General features: G+C 41.2%; 1 protein-coding gene across 1 annotated transcript in view; it reads right to left on the bottom strand.

The window, feature by feature from the left end:
- The window catches only part of FAM13A (family with sequence similarity 13 member A), a 133,830-nt gene extending 114,232 nt beyond the window's left edge, over positions 1–19,598 (bottom strand). Inside the window, exons 1-3 of the mRNA XM_009273530.1 lie at positions 19,454–19,598; positions 18,634–18,676; positions 9,434–9,614 (exon numbers count right to left, since the gene is read on the bottom strand). Coding sequence (XP_009271805.1) covers positions 9,434–9,614; positions 18,634–18,676; positions 19,454–19,504 — 275 coding nt within the window. The 5' untranslated portion in view covers positions 19,505–19,598. The remainder of the gene's footprint in view (positions 1–9,433; positions 9,615–18,633; positions 18,677–19,453) is intronic.
- Positions 19,599–25,247: the final 5,649 nt, after the last annotated feature.

Raw genomic sequence — 25,247 nt, forward strand, 5'->3', positions numbered from 1 at the left:
ACATGCCCCCAGAAATTTGCCATCAAAAAGTGCCTTCTTGTAGGGGTTGCATGCCATTGATCCTTCTCAGTATTTTACTCTCTGCAGTACATCTACATGTCAACAGGGAGAGGATCCCACTGCAGCAGAACGTATCTTTGTAAACTCCAGAGGTGAATCTTTACTGCCATCATTTCAACATTCAATACATGCTAGAGTCGCAGGACCTGAAGTTTAAAGGAACTGGATTATGTTACACTGCAGAACACTGCCAACTAAAATGTGTCAGTCTCAGCTGCCTTAAATAAATCCATTGATTTCATTAGTGTGGAACCTGGCCTCAGACTAAATAAAGAAAAAATAGGACAACTTCTATTGATGGATGTGCATGCATACTTGGGCCAATTCACTTTAACGAATGTCATGTATTCGTTAGTAACGTAAAAGATAGTAACTGGCCTGAATAAAAGAAAGTGTATGTATGCAATAGGCCCACGCAACCATCCTGATTTAAGGAAACCCCGCTTCCCATGCTAAATGATGTTGGCTAAATGAGTTGACACGGTGCAGAGCTTGCTTGATAATTCAGGCAAATCCTGACTTACCTTCCTGACGTGTTTCTCCAAAACAGGGTACCACTTAAATAAGCCTGGCACCCCTATGAACCTCATTCCTAGGAAATGGACTGAAAATGTACTAGAGCGAGTTCAAGCCAAAATAAAGATGCCAGATAGCTTCAATGAGTTTTAGAGCAGAACCTTGACTTAAACCACATCTGCTGGGAACTACAGCCAACACCTCCCTACTGGCAACAGCTAACACCAAAACACTCTTCCTGGTTGAAAAACCTCCCGGCCTATAAAGTTTCCACAAAGTACACAAACAGTATTTAATTTCTGCACAATTCCATGGCTTTCTTGCCCTCCCTTCCCCACATTACTTTGTCAGTTAAACTTTGTTAAATCAAATCTGTGAAAAGTCCAACATTTTATTCTGAACAATTCTGTACATGTACGGCGAGATGCATATGCAGAACACTTTGTGATATGCATATACAGAACATGAGGCTAAAGCTCACGGCTTTAGTCTTTTTTATCACCCCTCTCTGAATGTAACCAAGCAGAGCAGCATGAATTGTTTTATTTCAATGGCCATGGAACATCCATTGCCATCTCTCTGCCACTTAAACAGGTGTATTTTACAATGTGTCTCATTTATTTTTTCCTTTAATTGCTGTTATTAGACCTCCATTATGGCAAGGACTATTATACTCTCTGAGCTATCCATGGTGACCTCTTCCTTGCAATAAATCTTCAGCTCAGCATATATAAGTTTAGATTATGAGCACGCACCACCCTGCATACTTACACAAGTTAAAACCCATCTGTTGCCACACTGCACGATCCACCAGTCTGACTAGACTTTTCTGAAAATGTAAGAAAAGAAGTTCTTACACTTCTTACACAAAAGGGACGCAGCTTTTCGTAGTCTCAAAAGTCGTAATATCTACAAATTTTACTTCAATTCACTAGAAAAACCCAGTCCTATGAGAAAGTATTCTCTCACACTACCGCTTTCATGATCCACACCCTACTCCTTGGAAATTTTTCATATTCTTTTGTGAAGACCTTGTTAAAACATTACAGTAAAACTGTGTTCATAGTCATGGTTCCTTTGTCTAATTTGCATGTTAATTGGGCACCGTAACTGTGTTGCTTTTAGATGCACATCTTACTCCAGTTACAAAATCCTCAATGGCGGGACTTGATCCCCTTATAGCCACGTATGGACGAACTACTTCAGTAGCAGCACCAGCAACAGCAGCAGAACACCAGTTTCACTACCAGAAACACATTTTCTAGAAGGGGGACATGAACCTGTAATTTCTGTGGTCATTTCTAGAAGAAAAAATGTTGATGGATTCAGTTCTGTCTTAGAGATTTGAGCTGGAAAACTCCCACTGAGTTCTTGCAGTATCTTGCAAAGTCATGAACAGATACATAGTATAGGCAGTGACAGAAGCAAATTCTCTAGTGTCCCCCTTTAGATTCCTCAGACACCCTGCCCTTCCCAGAGAGATGCTCAGTGATCTGTGTGCAAAGCACAGTGGCTCCACATTAAGTATTTGGAAAAAATGTGCTTTGTCTAAACGAGGCACCAGCATTAACAGTATCTGACTCAGTCAAGCAGGGCCGAGCGCAAAGGTGCATTAGTACCACAAGTTTTGCAGGATATTAAAGATACTGAAATTATTGGTGAAGCCACTTTAAAGCAGAAAAAGCAATAGTTCTCAAAGTTAAAACATTACTTGGGAATAGGATCAAGTTGTTAGCCCTTCATTTCAAAATATGATACCCAGCAGTGTTTCACACTTTTGCACAATGTCCTACCAGCATGCCTGGCCCGCCCACCTCCATGCCACTCATGTCCATGCAGTCCAGTGCTCACTTGTTCTTTTGGTTCTTCCAGACCACTTTGAGCCAAGAGTGTGTCTGCTTCTATGGGGATGTTCGAGAAAGGTAGTCTCAAATGGGTTAAACCACATCAAAGCCCTGTGTCACAACTCTTACTCAGAACTGAAGTGACCTGAAGTCAGATTAACTCACTGTGAATGAATTACTTGCATTTCATGCGTTAGTTAAATGAATTTACCTAAGGGTCCCTGTAAACAAGCTGTAACAGGCTAAATGCAGAGTGGGCTTATGAGCGAGTGAATCTCCAGACTCTACTGCGAGTGGTGCAGTAACACATCCAAACATGATTGCAACCAGCACGAGACAGGCATCACCAGAAGGCTCTGTCACCATCCACCACACCTGAGAAACTTGCTTCAAGTGGAAACAAGGGCCAGGAGGACTTGGGATGTAGTCATCTGCTTGTAATGAGCTGGACTGAGATCACTGAACTGATTTCCCCAGGCAACAACTGCTGACAGCTCCCTGTCACAACTGAAAACCAGCAATTTCCATGTGAAAAGGTGCATCTCATCACAAATTCCCAATGGTGTTTGACCCCACCCTGTCTAAGATGAAGAATGCACATTACCGTTTCCTTAAGTGGCTTTGCAGAAGTAGCTTGCATGGAATGACAGCACCATAATCCTAATTTACAAACCACTGAGGGCTATATGCTCTGTCTTCTCTGACTGCTGCTTTTGCTGTTTGTACAGTACCTTTTGTTGAGGAGCACCACAGTCACCTTACCGTTCTCCGAGGGGATCCCACAAGAAATGAAGGGACACAGAGGACAGGGAACACTACATGGTTTTTTTGTTTCTCCAGCCCTCGCAAAACATCTTCATTAGTACCTCAGATGCCCATGAGCCCCTCGACAAGCACGACTGAAGGTTTTGAGAGCAGAGCTGCAGTAATCTTAAGAGGTTACAACTTCAGGCAGTCTGCTCTGTCCCTCTAGACAGACATTACTGTGTCTATAACAGATGTGACCTCATGGCCACAACCTGGCCCTGTACTTCAGCTGATGAAAGTGATTTGTCTTAACACGCTGGACCACAAACTGGTGCAGCTGAAAACAGGCACATATTCGTATCTGCAGACTCTGCTGCAAGATCAGAGGCTAACAGGTAGCTAAAGATACAGCAACGCTAACTTGAGGCAGGTATTCATCTCAGTGTGTGTGTGTCATTTACATGCTCTGCATCATTTACAAACATGTCTCACCAGTTTGGACCAAATGCAAGGACGTATGTCACTACTGAGATTTTACGGAAGTATCTTAGCTTCTGAGGCCCTGGAGAATCCCACGAGGCATCTAACTGCCTCCCTTTTAAAATCTGTTCCAGATTATTTTCTGTAACATCAGATTTAGGAGCCTAAGTCAACTCAGTCATTCCATCTCTGTCTACATTACTTACAGCAGATGCATAACGCAAAATGCAGGTAATGCAGGTAACGCAGGTAACACAAAGCAGTTAGAGTGGTGCTGCCACAAAGACTATACTGACTGGCTTCATTTATATGCAAAACCTTTTGCTCCAGCAAAAGCTCCATTTTTCATCAGGAAACTGCAGGGATAGTAGGCATCTTTGAAAGTGCAACCTACACAAAGGGGGACAAAGGGCAGTCCATAGCCTAACACCAACTCACAAAGTACATCACTCTCATCTCCAAACATTTCTAAACAGAGGCTCTTCAGAAATGCTCCTCGTGATTGTATTTGAGCTGTATTGTTGAGCTCAAACACCATTTTGTTTTGCACATATTAAGAAAGAGTTCTTCACTAAGAGGGTGGCTGAGCACTGGAACAAGGTCCCCAGGGAAGCGGTCATGGCCCCAAGCCTGTCGGTGCTCAGGAAGCATTCGGACAACATTCTCAGATACATGGTTTAACCTTTAGGTTGCCCTGTGCGGAGACAGGAGTTGGACTCGATCCTCATGGCCCCCTTCCAACTCAAGATATTCTATGATTGTAGTTTTTTCCTGTGAAACTGCTCCTCCACTTAAATTCTGGGTGTATGCTTTATTGCCAATCCTCAATCAAGATCAGAAAGAACATTTTCAACCCACAGCAGTAACTTATTTTCATGGAGTTTTTCAACCAAAAACTAAAACAAAAAAACCACCCAAACCAAAACGCAGAGCAGTGTGCTAGGATGATACAGCTGGCAACACTTGCAACTTATGCAACTTGCATTTCCTATTGAAATAATCACTATTTCATTCAAGAGATGAAATAGGAAATATCGTAACACCTGGCACTGGACAGATCATAAAAGAGAAACTTTCTCAACTGAAACTTTAAGCGTTGGGTGTTCACTATGAGAACAGAGGACTTGAGATGGAATTTGGCCAGAACACCCCTCCACTCACGAAGAGGGCAATGCATCTTTAGCAACCTTCAGTTTATTTTACATATAGGCCATTCAGTGGACTCCAGATGACAAAGCTGAGTACAAAACAGAAAAGAAACAGGAGAAGAAAATATAAAATTATCACAGAAAGGCTCAGCAATATAGTCCCTTATGCATTTCCCAACGAGGAGGCAAGCTCTCATGAGTGTTTAATACATTAATACATTAATACATTTACATGCGAAGCCACCGAGGCGAAGGGCTCCGGATTCCTATATTATGCGTGATGCTTTAAACTTGCATCATAGGGTGTAGCATACTGAATTCTTATGAAAAACAACTCCTTTACCCTGCTGGCAGATGCAGTATTTAAAATCTATACAAACCCTGTAAGAAAGGTTAGGTTGCATGCTCCAATTTGCAATAATGAATGTCAGAACGACAATTTGCAGTACTCGCTTTGACCCTGATCCTGGACTCACATTTGTTTTTAAGACTGACGAAGACTGATGCAGGATTGGGACTGCACTGCCTGAAAACAAAGTCCATTCACATAATGTTTCAAAGGTCAATGTTACTCACTGAGGAGTTCTTGTTCAGTCCCTCTGCTTTCACTTCAGCTTCATATACCCAATCTGTGTAGGTTCCAAGGCTGCTAGAAGCCAAGCCAAGACATTCATGGAGAACTTTAGATCAGATTTTAATTCTTAAAAATTCAGCAACACAGTGGAAATCTGTTTGAATCTCTGAAATACCTACAGCTACCCTACAGACAATCTACATTTTCTCCATACCTAAAGACGATCTACCTTTTCTCCATACCTAATGCTTTCTTGTACAACCCTTCAGGTAACTTCTGTTACATAGTCATCATACAGAAATAACTGCATCTATCTTTAGCATTTTAACTGGATACATCCATTTGCCAGCCACTTTTGGAGGGATGTAGCAATCCCCCACAACATGCTTATTCTCTGTTGGAATGAAACACAGGTTAGTGAGGGCTTGAATGATGGAGGCCCCACACACAGATCATTCTTTGAGAGCATGCTGCAAAAAAGGGTGCAAATGGACCCTCTGCTTACTCCGTAACTGGTAGACCTCATGTCTCTTACCATCCCAACCAAAGGACAGGATGAGTGCAGCAGCCCCTCTGATACCCAACTCCAAGAGAGCAGAGAGGAAGAGAGAAAACCCAGCTGGTCCTCTCCTTCCTCTTCAGCACAAGCTGTGAGAGCCGAGCAGAGACACACAGCAGGCCGTAACTAAGGCTATGGCTCTACAGGAGCTGAAATTCAGGTCAATCGACAATAACTTCCTCCAAGAGTAACCACACTGCAAGTGTTAATACTCCACACAGATTAGCCCAGTGACAGAAAAGACAACTATTTATGTTCCTATACCTTCATGCTCATTGTTCCTCAAGGGCTGTATTTCTCTGTATACTTGACCTTTGGCTTCCATCACAATAAATCTGAAAAATCCAAGTTGGAAGAAGACAGCGCACTATACCTCAAACCATCATATTTTCCATTTTAGAGCTGTTTGACCTTGCCCTTTACATTTTCCTATATCTTACATCACACTTCATTACAAGGAATGCAAATAGCTATTTTCTCCCCTCTTCTATTCATTAGAAACACAGAAAGCACAAAATAACCTTTCATTAGAAAAGCACTTGCTGTTTGACAAACTGCACTGGTAAGGAAGCAGGGGAAGTAGTGGATAAGATAAAAGTAATACGGGTTGGAAGTTTAGGAGATGAGATAAATTACTGAGAACATGACGCAGAAAAATAGAATGAGATGAAGAGAATTAAAATAAAGTCCAAATGTCTGGAAAGTGGCCCAAAAGTGAGATTTATTCAATTGTTAAACAGCTTCAGTTATGGAGTAAGAGATAATAGGTTTAAGTAGCTAAAATGTCACTAAAAATACCTTGTTGAAAGCAATCCTTCACTATCAGCAGATGGGCTTTATCTTCTCTGACACTGTGCATTAACCACACAGGATCTGATGCTGATTTTAGACACGAGTGTGAATTTCTGACAGAAAAATCTCAGATCTTCCTGCTTCAGCAGTGTAATTGCTGACAAGCTGGATGCTAAGCCTTCTTTCCTTGTCCCAGAGAAACACCCCATACACCACTCTGAACAAACAACGCAAAGCAAGAGGAGTGTTCGCTTCAACCACCTGCTGATATTTAATTTCTGCAGCTAGTCTCTCTAGGGGCTGCCTGTAGCCCGTAGTAAGACAGCCCTTGCCAAGCAGGCTTCAGGCAGCCTTACTCTGGAGCTCTGAATTGCATTCTGAGGATCGCTCTCTGGCTGCTCGGCCAACCAGCTGGCTAAGCCCAATGCCTAAAGATCAGTGCTGCAAGTTTTTTCCTCCTCCTATCAAATCTTTGTTGATACAGATGGTCACAGTTCCAGCAATTTAAGACTGCATCCATTAACACATGAGAAAAGGGTATTTGAACTGTTGCTCACAATCTTTGTGTCTGGACCACAATCCTGAACTACCTTGAAAAGATCAAGATCTGATGAAACACATAGCTGAATTACCAGATGGTGAACTTTAGTTTAAATAAAAATCTACATCCATAATTCTGACATATTTAGGTCTTCTAAAAAACACATTAGCAGTTTGTTAAGTGTCAAGCCTTGCTTTCACTGCCTCTTTTGCTACATGAGCATTTATTTCACTGTGTGTCACAACTGCAGGGCTGGCTGCATTCATGTACAGCCACAAGATCCCTTGTGTTTCCATCTCCAGTGAACTCTGCCTTTCTCAGTCTTCTGCAATGGAATGATGTGACTCTGCCCCTCTTACACACAGGCCCTATACATCACAAAAATTGTTACATCTTTTCTATGTCATCTTAGGAGCAGAGATCAGTTGAGGCAACAACTATGCAGCTTTTAAGAAGTATGCTTTGGTTTAATCTTAGGAATGCCAATTGCAATTCCAAACTGCAACTCTCCGTATTCTACACCAAAAAGTATGCAAAGCTAATTTTTAAACTTTCCTGAACAAAGTGATGAGTAAACTAAAAATTATTCTAATAGCCACTTGGGAGTTTGAGTCATAGAGATTTAGCCATTGGACTCAGATTCTTCTAATTTATTTTGTTTGTTCTTGACTCCACTAATACATTTAGACAGAAATTCCCAAACTGCCTATACAAAGGTAATCCTTAAATATTGTTTTGCTTTTCCTTGTCAGAAGTTTGCAGTATTGTGCTTCCACTAACTCTCATATTCATGCATTCCTGCACATACTGCTCTCTTTTGAGTTTTCTTTCTTTTGGAGAGGAAGACAATTCTTTTCAAAATATGCTTTATCTTTTTGTATTAACACAGTGAACGCTCTAATCCTGACATATTCACCTTCATCATCCATGAGCAACATCTTAAGACGAGGCAGCAGTGTAGTCACAAGGACAAGCTTTGGTTTAAATGTCTCATCTCTGCATGTTCTTTCCTAATCAATGGAAAAAGATATGCTCCTTTAAAAAGGCAGCAGGCAGCATCTAGCCTAGGTATGTGGAACTGGCTCAATACATTACAAGGAACTTAATTTCTGTCTTCTCTCTTTAAAGAAGTCTACTTCTTTCCACTGGCTACAGAGCAAGCCTAGGGAGATAGTGTCATTAGGCAATTAATCTAATCTAAGTCTCATTAGGCAACTCAGTATTATTCCAGAGCGAAATTTTAAAAGGGTCAACACAGATCTGACATTTGCTACAAGGAACCCACTTGTCTCTTTTCGCTGATATCACGCATCTTTCAAGACTGATGACTGAACTAAACTCCCTATGTATCTCCCATGTCCTAGATCTTGGATGCCAGCCAGTGGGTGTATTACAGACAAGACCAGGGTGAAGATGCTAACGGTGCACTGCATCACAGCAGTGACTCAACAGAAACGTTCTCACTCAAGTGTGTTCTTGCACCTGGAAATAACTCTTCTCGCTACCGCTGCAAGCTCCACTAGCATGCACAACACGTTGTCTTCACCACAAGCACCAAGGTACTGGGCTCAGTGAAAGAAACTAGTAAAACTAGTGAGTTCAGTAGAGAAGTCTCAAGAGGCCAGTGGAACCCCATAACCTCTGGACCAGTTTCTGAATATACTAGAAGGATAAAGAGCCCAGAATCATCGGCATCCTGAGGACAGACACCAGATCACAAGGCCAAATTTGCAGAGACTACGCAGTATCCACCTCTAGAAATTATACAGCACCTGGCTGCTACATAGGAGTCCTTTTCCCCAGGTATCCTTTCTTAAAGCCTTCTGCAGAGAAGCATCCATATTATCTGATGGCAAAGGAAGAAAGCTGTATGAGCACAAGTCTTGCACTTATACAGTCTGAAGGCCTTTCATTGTTATACTCCTGCTCTGCTGTCAATGCAGCAATAGAAAACTGACCAACTGTTTAGCAAAAGAGCAAGAGGAGATGGGAGAGCAACTCAACTCCCATTCAGCTCAAACAATAGCTTTAACACTAAAATTCATCACAAAGCCCCAGTCATTGTGTCCATTTGATCACCCTGACAGATTAGGGTTCTGAGCTACATTTCTGGCCATCTGCTCTATTACACTCTCTGTCAACATATAGGGAAAAGTGAAAACTCCAACTTACTGAAAGCAGTTTGGTCCAAATACAGTGGCAAGATTGCAAAGGTTCATCCTGTTCTCTACATGATGTTCAGCAACCTTTATCAGGAACTGGCACAGATACTTCAGCAGGCAGTAATGAGCATCAGGCAGTTCTTTAAGGAGTTCTTTCAAGTTACTTTCCTTCTGCATGTCATTTCTAGTGTCTAGGAAAAACAAGAGAAGAAAACACACATGTATGGTTTTCTACATTGCTGCCAATTTACTTACATGGGTGAGCAAGCAGTGGGATCTAAAATTTAGTCTTATTTCTGTTCAGAGACACAGAATCCTCCAAACCCCTCAATTTTCCTCAGGGAACCTGCACCTTTCTCCTGAGGCTCACCTTGGCCACCACTGGCACTGTTTCAGGTTCACCTTTATGTTGTAACTGTTTTCCTGAGCACAATCAGCAGTGGTCATAGCTAACAGCATTGGAGCATGTTTATTCCCGTCCAGTGCATAGCTATATCTGCTTTAACTCCAGCTCTACCAGATCTCCTGCTTCCATGCCTCTTCTGGATGTTATCTCTGCTTTCCAAACCCCGTCTCATACTCTTGTTTTAGCTTCCCCTCCCATGAAAACCTTCAAAAAGAAGAAAGCAAGAACAGTAAAACAAGCAGGCTCCTGAAATGCAGGTGTTGTTAGAATAACAGTACTACAGTACTTTCTGTGGGTACATTTTATGAAAAGCTCAATTTAGTATCTTTTGTCAGAGTGACAACTCTGTACTAAGTCTTAGGCGAGGAGTGCTGCTTACAGAAAAAAGGCTGTTCAGGGCAGTGTTACACTCTGTAACGAGCCAAAACTTGGCCTAATGTTAGAGCGTAGCCTTGTTATACTATACAATCTTCCAGAATTTAAGTATGGATAAAAGTTTCCCATACTGAACTGAGTAATATCAAAGTATGACTAAGGTCAATTTTCTTTCATGCAGGTGTTTGTTGTTTTGCCTTTTTTTTTTTTAAGCAAAAATGGCACGAACTTCACAGATGCTGTGTTTATACAGACCCAGGCAGCGAACACAAGCTTGGCCTAACACACAGCTTCTACTTAATTGTGTTCTGCTTCTGGAATTGAACTCAAAACCCGCAGAATTCTTTGCTCCCCTCCTCCACCCCAAAAACACTTTCCAAAAAGTAATCTGTACCCACCAAAATCTTGGGCTTACATGTTAATAAAAACAAAGTTTTGAAAACAATTCAGTATTTCCTTCCCTTTATGCCAAAACAGGATGCCATAACGCTTGGAAATAATTCAATTCTACTCTCCACCAAAATGAAATTTCACTGAAATTCTCACATATGCAGAGTTCTTGGGTTTTTGTGCAACAGCATTTTCAGACAGAAGACCTCAGGCCCTAAAGGTTTTCCTTAACGATTTAATTATAAGCAGCGTCCATTAACATGAGGGAAGCTATGCATTTCTAGTACTTGTTTTCTTTATTTATCAGCCTTATAGGTTGATGGTGTTAATGGTGTAAGACTGTTGTTGGGTAACTGCTTTTTCCTTAGAGATGTACTTTAAGGTTTAAAAACAGCTCTAGTGGTTGGAAGGATGTCTTTATTCCACAAAGCCAAAGCGAGCTCACACTAAATGCTAACCCTCTGTGTTCTCTGTAACAGATTGCCTTGTCCCAAAGTAGCTGCTGGTTTACCATGGGAATACAGACATCCTTCCCATGCTTAGGGTAACAAGGTATTTTTTCTTTCAGGGGACGTTATGATCCTTAGCAAGGAGATTCACCCAGCATTCAATCAAAACCAAACCTTGCGCCATCTTCAAGACTTGTTTTCAGTCAAGAAGTTGTAATAAAACAGGCTGCATGTGAAACAGTTCAGCAACTAGTTGCTGCCTCTGCTGTACGCCCTGCTACCAGCACACAGAGGAGAAGACGTCCTATGCCTTGTGTTGCATGAACAAAGAACATTTTACATTTCCCCAACATTTTTGCGAGGGGGGGAAAAAAACAAGAGGGGGGGGGAAAGGGGAGGGAGAGGAAAAGCTTTGAACACAGTGTAAGGTATGTATAAACGCTTCAGAAGTTTCCTCTTTGTTTTTACTTTTCATTTCCCAGAAATGTTCCAGGGCTGGGTTGCGCAGTATTCCCTTTCCAACCTCAATGATTCTATGATTCTATGATTCTATGATTCTATGATAATAAAACAGGCTGCATGTGAAACAGTTCAGCAACTAGTTGCTGCCTCTGCTGTACGCCCTGCTACCAGCACACAGAGGAGAAGACGTCCTATGCCTTGTGTTGCATGAACAAAGAACATTTTACATTTCCCCAACATTTTTGCGAGGGGGGGAAAAAAACAAGAGGGGGGGGGAAAGGGGAGGGAGAGGAAAAGCTTTGAACACAGTGTAAGGTATGTATAAACGCTTCAGAAGTTTCCTCTTTGTTTTTACTTTTCATTTCCCAGAAATGTTCCAGGGCTGGGTTGCGCAGTATTCCAGGGGTAGAGTGCTTTGAAAAGTTGCTGGCTGTGTAAATTAGCAGTCTGTATAAAAATACCTGAAAGTGACTCCTGAGAACTCAACCATTAAGTTGCAACATGATTTCTGTTTTACAATCAGACATTTCTGTGGTTAATAAACAGGACTTATCCCGCATATAGTTTGGGAAATAAATGAGTATTGTATGTATGTACTTGCCACTTCATACAGTTGAACCTGCGGGATTTCATGTGCTTCCAAGCTTAGTTTTCCTGCCTTACATGACATGCATAATACAGTACATGGCAAGAGAAGCCTTTTTATGTATCTGTTTTGGTACCACAGACTTAATACGAATTCTTTCATGACAGCAGGCCAAAGTTTAAAATGCCAGTCAAATTACAGGACCAAACATTTCAACCAACCGATTAATTATATCCTATTCCTCTATAGCTAAGAAATTAGCTCCTTCAGAAAAGTCAAATATCAAATATGCATGAAGCAGATGAGCAAAAATCTTATTTGCTTATTTATCGCAAGTATTTCTTTCAAAATTTTTTTAGAGCTATACAGAATAAAAACAATCACGACTTCACTACTGTGAATCAGCTTGGTAACAGTAAGAAATCTGATTTATCATTTTTATTTCTGCAGCAAAATTTCAGGATGCTTCTGAAGGCTGTATTAAACAGAATAACAATAAGGAATTTAATTGTATTTGCACTGATCAAAGTGGACTGGACAGTCTCTGATTTGATTACTAATTATCTTTTCATGAAGCTTAAAGAAAAACAAAGCACAACTAATTTCCACATAGCCAGAACATTAAAATTCACCTCCTAACATACTTCTCTTCAGATAGCAAAACAACTAGCACATAGTGTTTTCTACTATAAATTGCTTGCAGTTATGATAAGGAAAGCCAAAGCCATCTCTCGGAAAAAACACACCTCTTCCACCACCATCACCCCACCACCTAATTAGGGAATGCCCTTGAGAACTAATTGCCTCTCTGAGCCTCCCACTGGGGCTTTAGATTGACAGGTACTTTTCCGTTTACTGAAGGATTTTCCATCCCTTCCAAACTAGAAAGATGCTAATAACCTCTACAAAACATTCTGAACACAGGTTTGCACTCTGACAACAAACAAAGCTATTGGCCTTGTGGCATCAGTTGTATTTGGTGGGTAGGATGTCCCTGTTCATTAACCATGATATATTATGTGGTGCAGATCAACATCAGAGATGCTTATCGCTGGGCACAGCCAAACCTTTGTTCATTTCTGTACTTTCAAGAACAGAGACAGGTATCAGATCATAAGATCTTGAGAAATTACCCTAATTGAAGGACACAGAGACACTGAACAACACGAGGCAGCAAACCCCATTTACCGAGCCATGAAATTCCTTGTCCTTGTGAAATGGGAGAAAGAAAATATGGCTTTCCCCTCTCTCCTCCTTTTCCAGTGAAAAAGCAAGGGAAGGAACTCAAGCCTTTCTCCCAATACAATCAAAAAATCAAAATTAATTTGATAATTCTCCTGCTGCTGACAGTTATTTCACGGATTTCAGCTTTATTTTTAGAAATTACTGTTACAATTCGTGGTGAATTTAGAGAGTGACATGCATACACAGTATTCCATGCACTCTGTACATTTTTCAGGACAAGTATACATCTGCTGTCCATGACCATATTACTTAAAAAAAAAAAACAGCTTTTCAACTTATTAGAGAGCAAAAATAGTTTTGAGTCATGACAACCAAATGCTTGGAGCATTCCTCCTCCTTTTGTCCACCTGCTAGACAATTTTTCAATTTGCTTCAAAGTCAATCACTAAGGTTTACTCAGCTGGTACTGACCATCAGAGAAACATTAGAGCACCAGAGCTGTTTATACTACCATACAGAGAAGCATCAAGTGTACTAAAGCCCTAAGCTTATGTACATGCCGAATTTTGTGAAGAACAAGCTGTCCCGGGGAAGTCAAGACTACCAAGTGCAGTCTTTCTTACTCAGTCAGATTAAAGGGGGTGGCACGAAGCTAAGCATATGCTTCAGTCTCTGCAGCATCTTGAGACAAGACAAACGAGCTTGTCAATAATGGAAACAGCAGAGTACCAGATTTTCAAAGGCAATTCAGGAACCTATATTCAAGCCATATTTCCAGATATGCCCAGCTACCAACACACTCGAGATTTTCAAGCACAGTACAGAAGGTCTTTTGAAAATTTTGCCCAATACAGCAGAGAGAAGGAGAAAGGAGTAAAAGGAGAATGAAGGCTAAGGGGAAGGTGTTCTCAAGGCAGTCAAAGGCATTTGCTTTTTTATTTTGGGAGCCTGCCAGAAGCCACGCGAAGCAGACAGAACCCCAGCAGAGGTCTGCAAGAGAAGCCTACCTAGATGAGCAGCCAGGAAGGGCTTGAAACCAGGGATGGGATGGTGGTTTCCGGGCTCAGGAAGGGAACAAAACCAGCAGCCTCAGGCCATGTCTAGGCTCAGCAGCAGGAGGACACAGAACACAGCATGACAGGCAGAGGGCCAAAGAAGGGCAGTGTGGCACCTCAGAAGTGAGCTAGCGACTCGCTACTGAGGGACGAGTCAAGGAGACAACTGAAAAGGACAGGCAGTCTCTCTAAAAATGTTAATTAACTCGAAACAGGAGCCTCAACAGTGTAGGAGGCACAGACATATTTGCAAGGGTGTTTTCAGTCTCATTTAATTTCAGTATACACCCACAGATCACAACAAGAGGGACATATTTTCCAATGGTTCATCCTATTTCTGAACATATTGAGTTTCTTTGAGATGCTACAGACATGATCTAATTCCCCAGTTCATCCCTCTTCATGCTACTCCTTCCCCCTGCAGAGCATGCTGCCTGAACATCACTAAAGGTATGGATGCCTGCAGACAGGTGTGTGTAATTGCTTTGCTCTTGTCTCAAATGGTCTGACCCCAAACAACTCCAGCCTGGAAGCACTGAAATCATATCAGCACGGTGTCATGCCCTAGCTAATTATCTCTGCTGTGAGGCGAGGAAGAGTGTCTAGGGCTCAGTGTCATGCTACCACGTCTGCATAGCTTTCACCTGCCTTGCATACTACCAGCTTGGAGAGCAGACAGAAAAGCTTGCATCTGTCTGTAGCTATCAATGTGCCCTAGGAAGTTAATCTTCAGCACATAGGCAGCAGGTTGTACATTGCAGTACCACTGCACCAACTGGGCTGTTGGAGGAATCAAAGCATTTCTTTCCACCTCCACAATCTACGGGAAGTGGGACTCCAGTCTCTCTCTGCCAAGAAGCAATCTGCTTCAGACACGATCCTGCCTCAGAGGAAAAAAAAAAACCAACAAAAAACACGCCTTGTTGCCATCAGTAGCAGAAATGCTGGAAGTCCTCATCATAAGAAGGTTGTCATCACAATCCAACTTGAGACCCCTCACTCTGCATCATTAAGGCACTTTGCAGAGCTGTATTTATGCTTCACTCCGACATATTGGGAGCAGAGCACTCTCCCTTCTTTTGCGGCTCTGCTGAATGTCATCATCTCCATAAGAAATCCAGTTCCAAGAGTTTTTACTGCATAACAAACATCTTCTGCATGTAGAAAACAGAAGTTATTTCTCTAGTTTGGAACTAGTCCTGATAACACCAAAATGGCAATAAAAGCCAAAGGAAAAGGTTAAAATCATACCAGAAGAGCCTGAAGAACCATGGACAACTAGTGAATCTGATTTGCTGCACCGCTGCAGTTACCATGGTTAAAGGGCCAGTTCTCATCTACTCATTTTCACACTCATTTATTCATTTTCACAGTCACTGTTCAGGTTGAAATTTGACCTCAAAAATCCCCCAACACAACCTATATTTTTGGCTCTGCTTGTTCACGTAACTCAAACAGCTGCTGGCTACTAAGCATTCCCTAAACTGACCTGTTGATCCAGAAGGGAGCTGCTCCTTCCCTTCCACCACCTGCCATCCCTCTCCCCAAAACTAGCAGGGCTGTTCATGGGCACCAGACAAAACTTTGCCAGCCATGGCAGGCTGTGAGCAGGAGGAGGTATGTGAGATAGAACTTGCATCTAGCTGCTGCTCACCAAAAAATATAAATTCTCTAGGATGGAACAATGTCAAGAAGCCAGAGTGATCAAATAGCATTCAACTTAATTAGACTGAGTCCCAAAGGAAGACAAGACCCCACATTTCACTGTACCCCCACTGGAGGAGGGAATGCAACAACGACGACAAAAAAGAAATTCACATAAGGGAAAAGCTTTCTGTAAGCTGAAAAGTGAAAGTACAGCAGCAACCTGCCTTGCTGAAAGCAAGTGACCTGTGAAAGGGGCTAAGAGCTCTGCATACAGTTCCTAGTATGTACAAATGTCTTAAGAGTCAGTGACCACGATATAAGAGATAAGGAATGAAAAGCCAGAAGGAATAAACAAGCTCAAGCAGGGATTGCTGTACGGAAGCTGCTGATTTCTTCCAGCCGAGGTTTCTGAAAGAAACTTTCACCGCTCTGTAAGCACGGCCTATTTTACATGGGCAGGCACAGCTCTGGTCTGCAGTGAAGCCTTAGTCACAGAAGAGATTGTAATGGATATTTTTTACCCCAGGACTCCCTGCAAGGAGCAGCCTTCATATTTGTCAGGCACTCTGAGGAGACCGGCCAACACAAAGATCACTATCATTGTGTCCCTGGCCTGCACTTGCTACACACATGTCCGATCAACATCATTTACAGAGAGAGCCCTTCTCAGCTCCCACTGCCACTGACCTTCTCCAAGGGCAGAGACAGAACATCAGGACACACCAAACGGCCTTTAGGATATGCTATGTGATGTTTTCTGGAACTGAATAGTCTTGGCATTACACTGAGTATTTATATAACAGCAACGCGTCAGGATTTGGGGGCAGCGTGCAGAGCTTCGTTTCACACGACGTTGCACAGGCTGCAGACAGCATGCCAAACCAGCTGCGTGGGCTTCCTGAACTACCAATGGGTCAAGTTCTCTCTTTTTCATAAAACAACAGATTATTTACTCTTTGGTTTGGTAACAAAGATTATACCTGGAATTAAAAAGGGTTACAGCTACAGGTAAAATTTGTAATTTTCAGTCCAGCTATTTTTAACTAGAGGAATCACTCCCTAACAATTTTTATAGGAAGTAAAGTAACTGCGTGTTATTCTCGGGCCAAGATCTCAGCTGTCTTAAAAAAATGCTGATACCAATCCCTGAAAATATTCCAAAGGAACTCTAACATAATCACAAAAACACTATTTCCCATGCAAAGCTTCAACAGGAGGGAACACAGAGGTTGTAACAAAGCTTGTAATTGCCTTCACCATAGACATGCAGTGAAGTGGCTCCAGATTCAAAGTTATTTTTTAATAACCTGTTGGCTCAGAAACAGCTTGACCTACTTTCTTCATAGTTTACAAAAAGAACACCCATGCACACACCCTCTTGGTACCATTTTGCAACGAATACCCTTGTACATACTTTGATAACTGAATAGATAACTCCTCCAATCCTGCATAGCTGGTTGATCATTTAACTATAAACAAAGGCCCATCTACCACTTAAGTTAATTTCAACCCAATGAAAGTCATCAGTGCCTTTCATAGCAACTCATTTATGCTGTATTTTCTAGGGCATGAAAAAACGCTCAGCTTTCTTCAAACTTTACAAGCCTTCCCCTTGCTATAACAGCCAATCCGGCATTTTTCAAATAAGATTTTTTTTTCTAATCAAACCCCACCCACCAGCCAATTCTTCAAACTTTACAAGCCTTCCCCTTGCTATAACAGCCAATCCGGCATTTTTCAAATAAGATTTTTTTTTCTAATCAAAATTATAATGGAACTATAACTGGAGCTTATTGTGCAATACAGGCAAACTTAGCTACGAAGACACGTCACAGTTGGACTGACTTTTGCAGAACTGGGTTCATAAGTTACACCAGTAACTGTTTTTGAAACAAGAAAGTTTGGTGGGTAAGTCTGCTAAGTAAGGATATCTATCTCATTTCCATAGAAAGTACTGGGGGGATTTTGCATTTCCTGTGGGAAGCAGGAATGAATGAAATTTTCCACAAACAGCACTGTTGACAAAGTACATCAGTAGTTCCTGGTGCAAAACACCGATATGACCTTTGTGGGGACAGGGACGTAGAACAGCAAAGGTGCAACTTAAAAAAAATTTCCACTTAAATGGTGATTTATGAGAAAGAACATGATTAAATACAGCTCATGAGTCAGATCCGGTGAAGTCCAAAAGACCCAAAAGAAAGCACAGCTATGACCAGAAAAGAGGGACTTTCTAAAACAATGGCACCTTCCCACACAACGCTTCCAGAACCCTACCCTTGGGCCCCAGACAACTTTACTAAACGAGGAAGGTATTTTACACAGCCCACATACAATCTGATTACAGCTGAAATGCCTGCACTCAAGGGAAGGCACAGAGCTCTTCTCCAGCGCAGCCTCAACAGTCTGTACAGCCCCAAACAGAAAAGACAGAGAAGACACGGTCGTGTTCTCCCTCCTCCAGGCAATGGCTAAACTTCATCTCCACTGCAGGCAAGAAAAGCAGAAGGGAGACCTCAGGACAAGAATGTGAGAACTTTGCACCGTCTTCCACTAGGGATGCATATCAGGGTGCACGTTCCTCCTCTGCATCATGCATCACATTTGCCTGCTTTACTGTAAAGAGCACATCTCTAGTTACATTTACCCACTCACTTTGCAGCTTCTTAGAAAGACAGCAAGAAGAGGCATCAACCGCCTGCAGCAAGAGAAAAGAACTGCCACTGACCCACACGGTCAAGGAACAGGGCCAACCACCTATTCCACATAACAACACCATGGACTGTCTGATACAGATGAATTAGACTAAGAAATCATTTGACAGACAGTTGTCCAAGTTTCAACTTTCTAAAGCAGAAGTCATGTTCTTTCTTACGGTTGATCCATCACTTGAAGGGAAAAAAAAAAGAAAAAAGAAGTCTTCTAGGTTGTGTGCTATGACAGGGAATAAAAGATAAAAGTCTGCTGTTACTTGCAAACTGGCACATTTTTTGATGGGCAATCATATTACTTAGTGAGAAGTAGAAACTTAGACAACGTATGCTTTGGGCCCAATGGATATTCAATTTGATTAGCAGATGAAGTTGTAACTTTTCAGAGTCCATCAGAATGAAATTGCCAGAAATCACCCTAGCAAAACAGAAGCAAGCAAATCTGTGTCCTAAAGAGACTGCAGCTATTGTCTACAAGCTTGCTCAACGAAACCAGCTGATCATTTCAGTTTATATTCAGCAGTTGTAACTGGATTAGAAAATCATAAATAGTCCAGACTTTACCAAACACATAAACAATTTTCTCTCTTGTAACAGAACTGCACATCTGTGAGCAATCTGGGAGCAGGTGAGAGCTAAAGTCAAAGGAACTGCAGAACAAATTAGGTAAACCAAGAAACAGAGAGTATTGGTTATGCTCACTGCATAACCAACTATCCAGAAAGAAATCGCACTGAAGGATGGAGATTTTACCTCTCACTTACCCTGGTAAAGCTGAATGAACCTGGGATGTAAGGCAGAGGTGATAATCCCATCTGGCAACTCTCTCAAAAATAATTTCAACAGACTGGCTGCTGAGTACACATCACCATCTTTAACAAGTTCCACCTCTTCTCCACGCTCGTATTGCAGACGCAACTGTTCTACCATTTTCATGCTGCCGTTTACCCTGAAGAGGCCTTCCTGTGTCATACCTGTAATTATATATTGCATATGAGATTGATTTGAACTAAGACACCCCAGTGATATGATGAAACAGATATTCTAGTGTGAATAAGACACTTGTAGTAATACAAAGGAGGGCAATTAATACAACACAGTTGGAAAAAAAAATATTCTTTTCCCCCCAGAAACCCCCTCTAGTCAAGTAATCGGATTATGATAATTAACAAATACTAGTGACCAGATCTTGAGGCCTGGGATACTCTTTGAGAACCCACAAAACTCAGTGGCATTGCTGTAGCCTCACACCATGCAGAAATCAATTGAGACAGCCGCATTTTGCATTGGTGTATTTCAACAGAAAAGGATCCAGATTCTACAAAACAGTTTTGTTGTTTCACTTTTGCGAGTAGCCTGTTACCTTGAGCAGGACTCTGCCAAATTCACACACATGACTACTTCCAGCTTCACATTTTAGGGTAACAGCTTCTTACCTGTGGCCATCATGAAGCAAAAACATCTGAATATGTGCTGATTGTAGCAGTAACTCCATAATGAGCACTGCAACTTCACGATAGCAGAAAATCTCAGTGAGCAAATGTGTATTTTGGACAGCACGAAGCCCAAAGTGTTTCACAATGAAAAAGAAAAGATATCGATCACTTCAGGCCAGGCACCCCATACCCAGTGAAGGAGATGCAGAAAGAAGGAGGTTTCCATGGAGGAAGCCAGATGAATCATATTGTATCAAACATCACTTTCTAGGCATATGCTGAGATTCAAAACCTTCAGTAAAGTGCCTAAAACTGAACTCAGTAAATTAATTTTTCTCTAGAACACTTTCACTACAAAAATTCTGCCTTTTCTAATACTGTGTCTACAGACCTGCTTATTCTTCTTCAGAAGCATAACACTGAAAGGATCAAAATATATATGGTTTTCATCAGTTCAGAGCAGACATCACGAAACAGCAGCCTGACAGAACGCTTCCAGAAAGAAATAATCTCTTTTATTGGACCAGAAGACAAACTGATCTAGTAAGGGAAAAAAAATGGACAAGCATTCAAGCATTTTACTTGACTAATATAAGATACTGCTTACAGGTCTTGTATTCCTGTATTCACAACAAAATGCATTCTTATGTGGCATGCTGTACTGCCATCTTGGGGGCAGCAGAAAACACCACATCTCAATAATGACTTTCATTTCTACAGCACTAAGTGAGCAAAGGACACAGTCCCCACGCAGATAAAACTTCCTTTCCTCTTCCTCAGTCATTTATGGAAATAAAGAGAGGCTAGAACACACTGGTAACAGTAATCAGATACTACTAAATTCAGCATAGGAAAACTTGGCTTCACCTATAAATTTGAAAATAGGCAGCTTAATGCAAACTTAGTTCAAGGATGTAGCTGCCCAGCAGTCAGCTCAGCTTTTTCAAATGGGTAGTCAGTTCCTCATGAGCTAGAAGAGAGACTCTGAAATGGTCTGGCTTTAAAAAGCCCTACAATGTCTATTACATCTTTGCAGAATAGCAGTTTTAAGACCATACTGAACAAACAGTAACCATGATTCACAGAACACTCTGCCTCCAAATAGTTTGAATTCATACCTGGGCCTCTGTTGAAAATGTCTCCTCAGTTAGCTTCATCATTAATTCACAAAACAAACCTTCAGCAAGCACAGGACACCCATTTCAAGAACTTCCCATGTAAGAGGGCATCTCTGAGATCTTGCTTGCACTTTTGAGAAAGAGAATGGATTGTGTCTTTATCGGGGCTGGATAATCAACTTGGCATTCAGAAGCCTAGCTAATCTTGCTGCAGAGTGGAGGACTTGGCTTGTTCAGTTCATATTTGGGAGACAGTCATGTGGGATTCAGATCTTTTTATGGAACACAGAGCACAGCTGAGAACTTGCAGTCAAGACTGTCTGTCAGCTTCTGGTTTTGACTAAACCCTAAATGATGCAAAAAGTTTTTCCACCCTTGCTCTTTCAGTGTTCTAGCAGACCACTTTAAGGCAAGTTGAAGTAGATCAAGCAAGATGCTGCTGTGTAAAGGCAGGATCATGTTTTAAATTTGCACTGTACCTTAATCCAAGCTAACTTTCAAGCCATGTTTGCATCTATCGGCTTCTAAGAGTCTATCAAGATACAGACATGGAATCTAAGGCTCTACAATTGGATTATCATTACTGAGTAGCTAAAAGAAAAACCTTAGGGTAAAACCAGATGCAGCCTCTTACAAGATAAAATTACCTCCACAAAATCTTTTCCATTGCTGAACAACTGCCACAGAATACATATGTGCACAAATGGTATCTAAGGCTCTACAATTGGATTATCATTACTGAGTAGCTAAAAGAAAAACCTTAGGGTAAAACCAGATGCAGCCTCTTACAAGATAAAATTACCTCCACAAAATCTTTTCCATTGCTGAACAACTGCCACAGAATACATCTGTGCACCAATGGTGCTCTAGATTTCTGCTGAGATGTATTTCAACAACAGGAACTAAAGTCCCATTAAATTAATGCAAAGAGAAGCTAAGAATTGGATACCTTCTCCCCCTTGAGGGGATTAATAATAACTGGAATCTATCTGAAAACCTGTAAGAACATGTATTCCTATTCAGTAATGTTCTCTGACGGTGTGTGTGTGCACGTGAATATCTATATATAGATACTTCTGTCTTCTCACTGTCAGAAAGTGTTAAATGTTTTGCAACTAGAAAATGACACAAACCTTCACAAATGAAATACATTCCATTTATAAACTGAACAGCTTGTTTATGAGAGTGTGCTGCTTCATAACACTGTAGTTTACCTTTATAAACTTCCTATTAAAAAGTAAGTTCAGCATCAAGGCAGGAAAAAAACCCAGAAGCAAACCACATACAGTAATATTCTTTGCCTGTGGTTAGTGCCACAACCTTATTTAGCCCCTGTACCACAAAAAAGATGGATCCCTCCCTTTGAAGAGTCTTACAAAAAGAGTGCTACTAAGCAGAAGTGACTCCATTAAGCTTACCATGCTGGGTGAGGTACTCGACTATATTCCACACAACTATTGGGATGCCATTCTTGCTCAGTCCCTGCTGCTGGAGCTCCAGAAGACTCACACCAAACACCTTTGGACAGGTTGTGTCCCTCTGCTTGTTCAGTGGAAGTGCGGCTATCTTTTTCATGTCCTCCTTCAATCTCACAGCTGATTTGCTTTGCTTAAAGGAGCAGAGAGAAAAAAGTGCATTAGTCACATTTGCTGCAGAAGGTTGCATAGTCACAACATAAGCACATCCATCAAAACTGGCTTCTATGCTCCAGAATAAGGTTTTGGTCCTACTTCCTTTTAATCCACAGGAAAATCTCTGTGACGTAGGAAAATAAAAATGAACAGAGCAAAAACTAGAAGAGTAACTAAGAGGAAAAGAGTGTAAGTAGTCTGTAGTTAAAATAAGGGAGAAAGACACACTTTTGTATGCAAGCTTGTTACTAGAGTAACAAGTAATTGGGAATCGCAGGAGACTGCTGTTGTAGCTCATGCAGTTCACATGGGTTACAAAAGCAACTGGACAAACATGAACATGAAAAATCCCAATACACCACCATTAGCTCAGGTTGTTTCCAGGATGCCTGTCAGAGTCTGGGAGAGTACTCTGGGGAAGGTTCACTGCACCCTTCTTCCAGACGCTGTTCCCTAGGGATTCATTTTGGCCACTGTCAGGTGAGATGGATCCTTATGAAAGATTTTATGTTACGTTTAGTATCTGCTAAGTCTGAAATTTAATTACCGAGGTTTTAAGGTTAGAAAGGGACTATGTAATCTAATCACACATAATAAGGGGGGTGGAAAAAACACTCCACAATAAACCCTTAATTGCATAATCCCATAGGTTCTTCTGGAGGCACAACATTCTCACAAGTTTTGAGTTGCAGTGCCAGAGAAAACATGGGAGCATAGCCAGTAAAACCCAAGGAAATAACAAAATACAGGATTAATTTATAGGATCAATAATAGGCAGAAATCTAAATCGGCATACAGCGTTGTACGTTTGGAAAGACAGCTCAAGGCAGAGCAGCAGCATCACCCACCACAGTTGTGACTTCCATACACACCTAAGCATTATTTCACTAATACAGACAAGCACAGTACAAGTCAGCAAAGCTCACTCAAAAAAAAAAAAAGAAGTTTTTCTATTGATGAATTTCCTCATGTTTCTGACATCACACTGCAGAAACCGGGGGCCACGGCTACCATGGAGTTCAATCTATTTGTTTAAGAAGTCCACTGCTAGCGTGATGCTTAAAACCAAACTTATTCCTACTGTGTTTTATTAACAAACAGGTAGTAGAAACCTTACACATAGAGAATATTGTACAGTAACACAAAGAAGTGCTCAGACTCTTGCCTAGGTCTTGGAGCTTGACTGTGTTAAGACAGATTTTAGCAAGGCATAGCTCTTTTATTTTAAACAAACCCTTGAAATCTCTTCATTGGCGAGACGGTATTTTTACTGCAGTCTGTAAGCAACATGAACATCTGCATTGGTGCTGCTATTAAGCATGACTGTCCTTCTTTCAGATATAAAACGTTCTGGCAGTTCATTTCACTCACTTTGCTGTGTTTTTCCCATTAAACACAAGCTATTTGGAGCACATGTGTGTTCTATAGTCCCAGATCCTATGCAACACTTATCTGATCTTTACGAAAGATGTTGCTTGTATAAATGTCATAAATATGTTTCATTATTTGTGAAACAGAATTACAACATATAAATAAAATCAGCATTATTGTGACCACCCTATAAATATTTACGATAAACAATACATGCATCAGTGTCTGAACTAAAATTTGACTTATTAAAATATCACATCTTTTTAAAAAAGACATGTTCCCATTCAGGTTTAAATGAATAATATATGATTTTCACTCCAGGCAGACACATGCCAAGGCAAAAATCACGTAGCCTGGGTTAAATTCACAAGACAGCAAAAATCCTTTGAGCAATTTCTGAGCAGCTGTGGTGCTCAGAGAGCTTTTCCAATTAAGGCCTCCAATTAGCCTCACAATCTTGCTCAGTTACACGTTTCCAGCCTGTTTCCTTTTTCAGCATTCAAAAACCTGAGTCAGAGAGACGGATTTACTTGGGGAAACTCACAATTTAAATTTGCAAGAGAACCAAGAGACATTTCCCATGTCCACAGGAACAGCAGAGGAAATTTTTGAGTTTGTTTCAGGATCTGGAGAGGATGCGCTAACTAGAACAAAAAATTACGCATAATTATCCAAAATATACATCTAACCAAAATCAAAATGAAATCACCCCCTCAAAACAGCTCCGAAACAGAGAGTTCAATGTTATATGAACTTATAGATGGAAGATCTGATTTTACACAGCGAAAATTTGTCCAAATATTAATGCAACTGTTACTGATCACCAAGACTGGAAAAAGCAACTTAATCATCTCTGCATGATACCGCCGCGAAGTGCCACCCAGACAACATGACTGGAGTTGAGAAAAGCTATGTATTTGCCACAGGGACGCACTTTTTCAGCTCATCCAACAACCTTAACACAGGGAACGATGCAGCGCAGTTACTCGCTGGCTTAAAAAA

The sequence above is a fragment of the Aptenodytes forsteri genome, unplaced genomic scaffold, assembly GCF_000699145.1.
Source record: "Aptenodytes forsteri isolate BGI_AS27 unplaced genomic scaffold, ASM69914v1 Scaffold93, whole genome shotgun sequence".
NCBI classification, from domain to species: domain Eukaryota; kingdom Metazoa; phylum Chordata; class Aves; order Sphenisciformes; family Spheniscidae; genus Aptenodytes; species Aptenodytes forsteri.